Source organism: Cynara cardunculus (genome assembly GCF_001531365.2).
Source record: "Cynara cardunculus var. scolymus isolate 2C chromosome LG 1, CcrdV1, whole genome shotgun sequence".
NCBI lineage: Eukaryota > Viridiplantae > Streptophyta > Magnoliopsida > Asterales > Asteraceae > Cynara > Cynara cardunculus.
This window is the reverse complement of record NC_037528.1, coordinates 8,664,498-8,674,536: the sequence shown is the minus strand read 5'-3', so window position 1 is coordinate 8,674,536 and position 10,039 is coordinate 8,664,498. Positions and strand designations below refer to the sequence as shown.

Here is a 10,039-nt window from a genome sequence, read left to right as displayed (position 1 = left end):
CCTTCACAACGGTTTCTCCTATTACGGTCCAAGCTACAGGTCGCTCCCCGGCCTTAGCTTGCGGGGGAATATTAGACAATTAAGTGTGATATATATATATATAATTATATTAGAGGGTCTAGAGTGTAAATGTATCTCTTATATATATCCCTGATTGTAATCGATATATACATACATAATTACCAAGTTTATCTGTAACCCCATGTAACATGCTGCACCACATGCAAATTGGACAAAAAAGTTAGGGAAGATGAATGCATGCAACAAGTATAAAATGAAGTTTATAATATCTACAAACCAAGAAGCAAAACAGCTTTGTTTTAACTATTGTACTCCAGATAACTGTTACCTACTAAGCACATATACATCAAGAAAAAAGTAAGTGCCTTTTTTATTAGCAAAGGTTGTCCCAAGAGGATGCCGACATCCCAACAACCCATGCTGAACAGAAAAGAACACGATGAGGGAAGTGGGACGATATTTAGACCTTGGCTGTCACAACAAGCAACCAATCAGTTCCAGTCCCAAGGGCAGGTAAAACAAGGCCTCAATTGAGAGTCAAACCTGGACACAAGACTTGGTTTAAGGCAAATTTTACCACTTAGCTAGGATTTAATGAACTGATGAACATAGGATTAGCATAAAGAATAATATTCCACTTGTACCACTGCGCTACCTATATAATAAACTCTGTATACTCATTGTCCATGAAAGGCTACAAGTTGGACTATATGCTGCTCATGCGTTGCAAGACTAAACCAATAGAAACTCCTACTGGTAGGATAAATAATGTCAAACAAATGCACAAGTTGGGTACGTACAAGCAACCCAGAAATAATCAAGGTTACCAACACAAGGATAATTATGTACAACAAAAGAAAAGCAAATACCCAAGCTAAGGATGCATATGAACTTTTTTGATGACATGCAATGACATTTTCGAAGTGAACTAAAAGGAAATATAGTGTGGTTTAATTGGAAATTCACCAAAATCAGCTAGCTTAAACAGTCACGATAGTCTGTAATTGTAAAAGTAAGAAAACTAGAAAACAACAAGGTCTCTTATTCTTAATCATATAAAACAAGTTTGCAATATCAAAAGTCACAAACATCAGATTGTAGTGTTTGAAATACAACTCTTGTTGGAAAAGAAGCTATAAGTTACTGAAAATCACACGACCAGGCATACATGACACTTGCTACTCTGCGACTACGCAAATTCAACAATAGACCCTGAACAAACCTGTGTTTCCCCACGTGTGAAGAGAGCACTTCCATGTGCTCTAGGAAGTAATCCACATTCCGAGTCAATAATGCGAATATCCTCTGATGTTCTCCCATCGCTTCTTTTCCCTCCCTTAATGAAGAATACAAATATAAGAAGATAGACGATGTGATTATATGAACAAGAATCCAGTTGGTTTGAAATCAACTTCAGAATCAAGCTTAGGTTATTTAATTGGAGAAAGCCCAATCACTAACAACAAATATGGTAACGCTCTTAGAGTACAACCTAATCTACATCAGTAAATGTGTCCTTTCACATTTCAACTAAGTTTTTTTTCAAAATATCTTGGGAGTAAGCTAAAAAAGAAATTTATCTGTTCATGCATAATCAAGAATAATGAAGAAATACCAATATGCATTTAAGGAAGTCAAAAGCAACTAGTTTCATTAAGGATCTTGAGAACTAAGATGACAAGCACTATATCAATTCGAGAGAAGACAGTGTAATTACAACTTAGTATGCACTGTGTGAAGTCCATTGGCCTCTCAGAGTTCAATAATATCAATAAAGTAGACACTATGCCAAAAGCATTAAATATAGAAAGAAAACAAAAATTTTATCAACATGGTGTTAGGATCAGAAATAAGATAATGATGTTCATCCTATCTACATTTCAGTGTATCTCTTAGTAGTAAGTGTCAGCATATGCATACCTCCACTATCCGTTTTCGCAGATATTTTGATGTAACGCTTTTGAAGACCAACTTCACATCTACCTCAGAGTAAAACTACATGGCAAAGAGAAACAATCATTGATGGACTTTCCCAGCCACTCGTACTTCATAAAATCTCAAGAATGTCGTTTAGGTGATAAACTAAAACTAGAAAGGGTAAATAATATAATCTAACAAACGAAAAATAAAAAAGAAATAAATCAGGGGGTATTCAACTTAAAATCATTTTTTTCTAAACTACCAGTAATGTAAATAAACCCGTTGACAGCTTGACTAACAGCAGTAAGAATATGACCCGTTTATCGTATTTAATCATTTAGCAACCTTGGATGTGGATTTATCATTTCAAGATCATATTTCTGATCTTGTCTATTTGAAAATGTATATGATCAAGAATGAGTGGAATGATACCAGTGGAACAGGCTTTTTAGATACTGGCTTTATGTGGATATCGCCTTCGTCAACTTCACCATCGACAACAAATTCCTCCTCCTCATCCTCATCCTCAAACATGTCCGGAGTTATCTCAGCACCAACAAAAACTTCACTTTTGCTGACATAACCCTCCTCAGTAAGTATTGTCAGAACCTTTTCCTCTAGCAAAGAGAGAGCTTTTCTTCTTGGCACTTTGTTTTTGAGTTGTAGCACTTTGACCAACTCATCACCAGCAATTTCCTGCATATGCATTTTTTTATGAGCAGACGAGAAAACATGGAGCAGAAAACAACGAATTTCTTTGGGTGATAAATCAGCAACTTAAGTACTAAAGTAGCTCTTATATAAAATCAACAAAGAAAAGAAGCCGTAAATGATAAAAGCCTAATGTTCAAAGTACAGTAAGAAACTTGATGCAAGCCGTCAACTATAGAAACCATATAAAGATATTTAGAAAGAGCACATACTTCAACATGCTTATACAGCTCAGGTGGAGGTAATTTAATTGAATCAAGCATTTTGGGCTTCCCACACTTCTTTACCAAATTGTCCACCTCTTTGCATATGGCTCGTACAGCATCCTAACACATGAAATAAAAATAGTTGTGGTTACATGCATAGATTTTAAGTGAAAGCTGGCTACTTTCCCTGACAATCGTAAATATCCATCCAAACTGATATAATAGTGTTAGCATTACAGACGATACATTTCATAGCTCTTAATATGCAACCAAATAACGTAAAAGAGAAAGTTTGAGCACCCGTTGCTAAGGAATTTTCAGAGGTAGGAATTAAACTCAAATATTTTCCATATCAATATCTTTGAAACTAAGTTCAGTTTAGCTTCATATTACACAATCCATTAATGATGAAACAGAGATGGGAACATTCCTGTTCGTAGTGCATTGACATATTTTGGCAAGGTTGTGGACTTAATTCTATATGTCTTCAATCGTTCCCTAGTATACTAGTGAAATGCAACTATTTTGAACCAGTGGGCGAGCCAAAAGGGTATAAAAGAGGGCATAACAGGCCTATGAATGCACCACCACCTATAAACCAGTAGAATATAGGACATGGAAAAGGGCCATGGAATGTCGCGTAGTTCCAAGTGTTCTTCTCGGTGGACAAGTGGTTTTGCAAGCATTCATGGCCTTCTTGCTGATCTCAAGCTAGTTTTTTTTACACTAAGTTATGATGAGCACAATAACTAGAAAGAAAAAACATAAGCATCAGCGCCACATTGCAAATGCAACAAACTTTTAAAGCACATGAGCACTATGCCACATACAAATAACAACCTGGCCAACTTCTATCGCTTGAAGTAACTTCTCTTCAGGAAGAAAGTCACAGTAACCCTGCAATTAATAAGTACAGAAACACCAATGAGTAGCTGCAAACTAGTTATCTGTTTAAAACATCAGAATTTGAATAAATGATAACAGTAATTTATTTAGTGTAGCAAACCATCACCAGGCATGCGATAATGATGTATAAATAGCATATCGACGTCCTAGTCTATTGCATAAACATACAAGCAAAATCATATCAGATCATAATTGTTGAACTATCCTTAAGTCGAAGATACAAACATGATAAACCACAGTTGCTGAGAAAAATTATTGTAGGTATGAGACTCAAGGAGACCGTTTTGGCAAAGAAGTTATCAAGTGAACTTGCACTATGTGTGACCACTAGGATGTAGTCACTCCATTGCAGTGCTGGTGGAACATGATAAAGGTTGATTGACATGGTGTTTATGATAGCCACAGGAAACTAGCTTTAACAGTATGTGGAAAGAAGAGAGCAATTATGTAAGTGGTTTGTGCAGCATTAATCTTAAAGGATATACTAGAAGTAGCTCCGGTTTAGTAAAAAGGGTCATGCTCAAAACTATATGCTCTGGCTTAAAGGGAAGTGATGAGCAAGTGTACTGTGAGGCCATTTTAGTCATATAAAGTTAAGACGAGGAAGGTAAAAAGTAGCTCTGACTGTGAACACATTACTTTCCCCTTCCATTCTCTGTTGGCTGCTATTAAAGTATTCAACAAACAAAAGTACCTTAGTTGCTATTTGCTAATGTCTGGGTGTGTGCATATACTGTCAGCTATTACAATAACGGAAGAGCGGTTACAACCTCAATCATCAATATCCCACTTTCTGAGCCTGCTAGCAATAAATCCAATTTTGAATCTTCCATCTCCATGGTTGTTGGATTCACAACAAACTTGTCACCAATTAAACCAATTCTAACTCCTGCTATAGTGTTTGTATTCGGCACTTCTGAGAGAGCTCTGTTTAAATATAATGTGGCACCAACTATAATCAGGTAACAAAAATAAAAATAACCCATGATGCCATCTAAGAGCAACAATGCTTAATTTGTTACTGAATATTACACAGCAATTCCAGCCGCTGTAACAGCCAGAGAATCTGGGGGGTGCAAACCATCATAGCTCAAAACCTGCAAATGAATGGGCTCTATTAAGTATAGTCAACAAATTGAGACACCAAGTTCAAAAAAGGTCAGTTCGAGTCCTCAAAAGATAACAACAATAGGGCTTGATATTAATCAATGAAATGAATATAAAGCATGTTATTCGCATCCACATTATTTAGTTGAAACACAAGGGAAAAAAGAGTGGAATTAATTGAACAGAAAAAGAGATCAACTGTGAATAATAATGTCCCACGTAGCCTTAGGAATAGCAACTTCATATCTTGGGGTGAGATCTCATGGCATGACACACAGGTAAGGTGTTTCCAAAATTCATATTTCAACAAGGCTTTTTAAGAAATGTTTGTACATGGTTTTACTCTAAGTTACTATGGCCTAGCCAATCAGTTTCTTCTATTCTCCTATTTGTGATGGGTTTCATTTTTAGCATAACCCAGCCCGTTTGGGATAAAAGGTTTCTCTTTCTTTGTTTTACCATATCCAACAAACATAAAGTTTTGGATTTAAGATATTCATTTACAACATTTCCACTTTTAAGTTTTTTTTGCTATTCATTTATGTAAAGGAAAAGTATACAGTTACCACACTGGCTCATTTAGGCGGCGAAGGCTACAGGGTAGCAGGCTCATGTGATCAGATTTTCATTCCATTGTTTTGTGTTTTTGACTTTCAGCATATTGCTTTTATGGTTATCCAGATCTTTAAAGGAGAACATACGAAGTCCTATGATTTCATCATATAAAACTAGAAAAGTCAACCAACTAATTTAACAATTAACAGAATGCTTGAAGGAGCATATCCAGTGCGATATACAATAAAACTTTAAATATTTTAGTAGCATCTACAAAAAATTGATTGATGCAACAAGGGAAAGGTCTAAGAAGAATGATACTTGACCAATCAACAAGAACGAAGTCAAAAATATTTGAAAAGTACATACCCAAGATAGTATTTGAGTTTCATGATAGAAGCCCTTGAGCATGGTTGGTCGCAATGGCCTATCAATTAGTCTACATATAAGTACCTGTATTACAGTAATAAATATCATTCAGAACTCTGATATTCATCGACATATGAGATATTGTATCTAAAGTAACTTCATGACAGAGGCTATAAAGTAGTATATACAACCTACAAACTGTTTCAAGAATTTAGTTTCCATGCTCCCTATGATTCACATGAAAATTTTCAAAATAATTGAAAATTGGGTGATAGAATAAGATAGAAGAAAGTTAACCATCACTTGATTGTTCGACATAGTTAACAAAAATGATGTAGAAAGAAAATGTGGTGTATAAGAAACTCAGGATCATGATGATATAGTCAACGTTTTCTCGATTCAAGCTTCCACAATCCTGAGGATGGGAACTCCAACTTCTGTATTAACCTCAAATAGACTCATAAGGACTGAAAGAAACCGAATCTTATCAAGTAAATAAAATAACAACGTTGATGAACATCAAATATAAGACATACGAAATAAATAAAGGGATTAAGAAAAAAGCATAGGCCACTGTAATTACCTCATGATCCTTTGTCCTTCCCTCCCTTTTAAAAAATCCTCCACTGGAAAAGATAAATTAAATATCAAAACTTTTGTGTGCGCAGTGTTACAACATTAATAGTACTTTCAGGCAAAGATAGTAAACTTTTTCATGAAAACAAAAGGCAAAAAAAGGTATGATACTTGCCTAGTTCTACCAGCTGCAGAAAAACGCTCTTGATAATTTACAGACATAGGGAAAAAGTCAGAAGGCTCGCTTGGAACATCAGATAAACAAACAGATGTGTAGATAATCTGCAGAAACAAAATAATCCATTCTTCAGAAATATTGTTATAATAAATTGCATAACGTAGACGAAAAATGAACATACAGATTTACATTTGCAAAGAGGAGATACCGACATATCTAGTGAAGAGAAAATGCTTCAATTCTAATATATAATAAAATCATTGTTGCAAAAGGTTTCTAATCCATTCTTCTGAGGTATTTTCCGCCCCTGCCGAAAAGTGGCAGCATCCCTTATAAAGGAATCAATTTACTCTTCAAAAGGCATTTCGAAAAATTTGTTTTTCCTCCGAAAGTGTGTTCCCTATTGTTTACTAGAATGTATCTAGTGCACCTTCATCTTGTGTCACTTTTTGCAGTGGATAAAATAGACAGACTACAATTGAAAGGTTAGATGTAACTAGATGAGACACATAGAGGCTAGAGCAAATGGCAAATTAAAAAAATATCTGTCACTAAGAATCCAAGGCGTAAACCAAAATGTCATGTAATACTTCACCCAATTTGCATGACATATTTACCCCTCAACTATGCCCTTGGCCCCTTGCAGCTACACCCCGTGATGATATCATTATTGCAGTGAACTCACCTTTCCGCTTAACATCATAACATATTAACATGTGCACAACTTATCGAGCAAAGTTGGTATTGTCCTTTTTTTGTTGTATGGTTGCACCCATGGCAAAGTATGAGCACAACCCTACTAGTGGAAGAAGGGATGCAGTCCTGAGAATCAAAAAAACACAGACCGCAGTTTCCAGGTGTAGCAGTAATAGCAAGCTCAACAATGACCATGATGATCTCATTTGTCCAAGACTCGGACACTTGACTAAATATTTGTATGGGCGAGTAACGTCTTTCCTCTCCCCACGATAGGCTAAATCAGAGAGTGACTAATCATTCTAGGTACCATTTATCGCAATACATCCACAACCCTCCATAAATCCTTAGGCATTTTCTAAGCTTCATTTGAACATGAAAAAACCACATCGAGTAAGACGGATTTGAAATAACTCTTTTAACCAACACTAAAATGTACATATGAAATTTCAACACACCTTCATAAAATCTGCTGCAAGATCTCATCATAAGCAATAACGGATGTAACAGACTTGCATTTTCAAAACGTACATGACCTATCTAGAAAAGGCATTGTTTTTTTCAATCCCATGCAAGGACATGGTAAGAAGCGAACATGAACATATTTGTTTTCAGAAACTTACAGTTTCTCCATCTCTTACAATAACCGATCCACTAGCTTGTCTTCCTATTTGACCAGTCTCCACAGTTATCTGAAAAAGTGTAAACACAAACCACATCAAGTAAGACAGATTTGAAATAACACTGTAATTTTCTAGGACATCTACTAAATGAAAGAGAGCGGTATGGAAAGATAAGAGATGCTTGTAAGCTTTAAGTTAATTATTGTCAACATGATTTATATTGTTAGAGAAATAAAATGATTTTTTAATGGAAGATAAAGGTATGCTTGTAAGCTATAAATCCATTAGCATCACCATGTTTATATTGTTAGGGATAGAAAATCATTTATAATGCTGGACGTTTGACCTCTCAAGAAAGAACAGATACCAAATTATCTTTATTTTTTTACTTTTTGTCTGAATTTCCATTCTTCTTGAGATAAACCCAGAACCAAGTACTTTGTAATATAAATTCATGTAACTTCAATACAAAAAAGTACTGGTAATTCTTGTAGCTGTTGGTCTCAAAGTTACATGAATTTATATTAGTTGCGTATGGTATAAGACATACATTTAAAAGATGTATATATCATCCATTGCATATGGATTTGGTCGAGTAGAATTCTCAGGTGGAAATACACCATCAATTCATTTTATAGATAGTTTTATTGGAAAAAATTAGTGTAAGTAGGTCCATTGTGTGGAGTGGTTTTCCGTATAAAAGGATTGGAACCTAATAATACAATATATCAACTTCGTTTCCGAGGGAATTCAAAATCCTGCGCAATTCAAATGTAACATTTGTATCAGAATCGAAATGCCTGACTTACATATCTATCTCCGACAGGAATTTTGACGGAATGGCGGTTCGGAAAAAACGGTCTTGCTTCTTCTTCTGAGGCTAAGGCACCATCAGACTCACGCTTTAGAGCTCGTATCTTGAAACGATTTGAGGTAATTCTTCTCGATAAAAGAAAAGTAGAGACAGAAGGAGCCGTGTGGGGTTTTGTAAAGGAGGAGTAGGATATAGGTAGTTTGTTGTGTCTACTTCTTGTTGGATGTCCAAGAAGAGAAGAAGGTCGGCCATGGAAGCTACTGCTTGCTAGCATTTCGATAGCAACCAGTATGTGTGTGAGAAAGAGATAGTGGTGGTGGGATGAAGACGATGGCGCCGGAGGAGGAGACTCTTATCCGTTGTTGCTGGCGCGCAGCATTTGCAGAGGAGCAACTTGGCCCGGCCCAACTCAGTTAGCCCGGTTCGTGAGGAGCCCTTTTTCTTGGGTCCTTTAAAAATATTAAAATCCTTAAAAACCCAATATATATGAATATTTCTTTTTTCTTTTCTGAAGAAAAATATATGAATAAAAAATTAGAAAAATGGGTACATTTTTTTTTCAAAATTCTATAATACCTTTAAATTTATATTTTATTTAAAAAATAAAAACATATTCTTTTTTTCAGTATCTTATAAAATCATATTATAACATCGAAATAAAATAAAACGAAACATTAAAATCGAGATGTATCTTGATACATTTTATGAATATCATTCTAGTAAATTTAAAATCTGTGTCATAATATAATAATTAAAAATGCTTTTTGAATTAGCGTACAGATATATTAATAAGCCATGTTTGCTACAACTTTCAAAAATAGAAAAATGGAATTTCTATTTCTTCTGAAAACCTTTTGTTTCGTTTTTCTTGGTAAATAAATACAATGTCTAATTGTCTATGTTGCTTAGAAGAAACGAAAACAATACACAAACATAATGTGTTTTATAAGCTCTTGTTTCCTTTATTCGTGATTTTCAAACGAAACTGATCTATTTCTATTTTATTAAAAAAGACTCATAAAATCATACTTGATAATGTAAAAATTCCAATCAAAAAGGTGTCTGATTGATTTGAACTTGGGCTTCAAAGGTCAAAAATGTCTAGAGGTTCAGGTTCAAATCCAAAGAGAAATAAAAATCCTCTAATAGATATGGAGATTCAAATACGATAACTCCGAACTACCCACGAAGCAGGTGGTCATGCTAAGATTAGTCAACTCGCTGATATCAATTGATTGATTTTTATTCTAATATAAATTTCATTGATATGTATGTTATCAAATAATCTAATAAATAACTTTTAAAAACATTAAATTTATTTTAATATTAAGTTTATAATATGGTTTAATTAAAATTG

The 10,039-nt window shown here is 34.7% G+C and overlaps 1 protein-coding gene across 2 annotated transcripts in view; it reads right to left on the bottom strand.

The window, feature by feature from the left end:
- Positions 1-8,985, bottom strand: part of LOC112512689 (polyribonucleotide nucleotidyltransferase 1, chloroplastic) — a 22,646-nt gene extending 13,661 nt beyond the window's left edge. The window contains exons 1-12 of one of the 2 annotated variants that reach the window (XM_025118790.1): positions 8,678-8,985; positions 7,869-7,937; positions 6,547-6,653; positions 6,379-6,421; positions 5,796-5,879; positions 4,797-4,861; positions 4,535-4,691; positions 3,699-3,755; positions 2,865-2,978; positions 2,374-2,637; positions 1,942-2,016; positions 1,244-1,357 (exon numbers count right to left, since the gene is read on the bottom strand). In XM_025118790.1, the coding sequence (XP_024974558.1) occupies positions 1,244-1,357; positions 1,942-2,016; positions 2,374-2,637; positions 2,865-2,978; positions 3,699-3,755; positions 4,535-4,691; positions 4,797-4,861; positions 5,796-5,879; positions 6,379-6,421; positions 6,547-6,653; positions 7,869-7,937; positions 8,678-8,956 (1,428 nt within the window). In that variant the 5' untranslated portion in view covers positions 8,957-8,985. Of the gene's footprint in view, positions 1-1,243; positions 1,358-1,941; positions 2,017-2,373; positions 2,638-2,864; positions 2,979-3,698; positions 3,756-4,534; positions 4,692-4,796; positions 4,862-5,795; positions 5,880-6,378; positions 6,422-6,546; positions 6,654-7,703; positions 7,786-7,868; positions 7,938-8,677 lie in introns of those variants that run through there. The other variant, XM_025118799.1, reaches the window with a different exon arrangement.
- Positions 8,986-10,039: the final 1,054 nt, after the last annotated feature.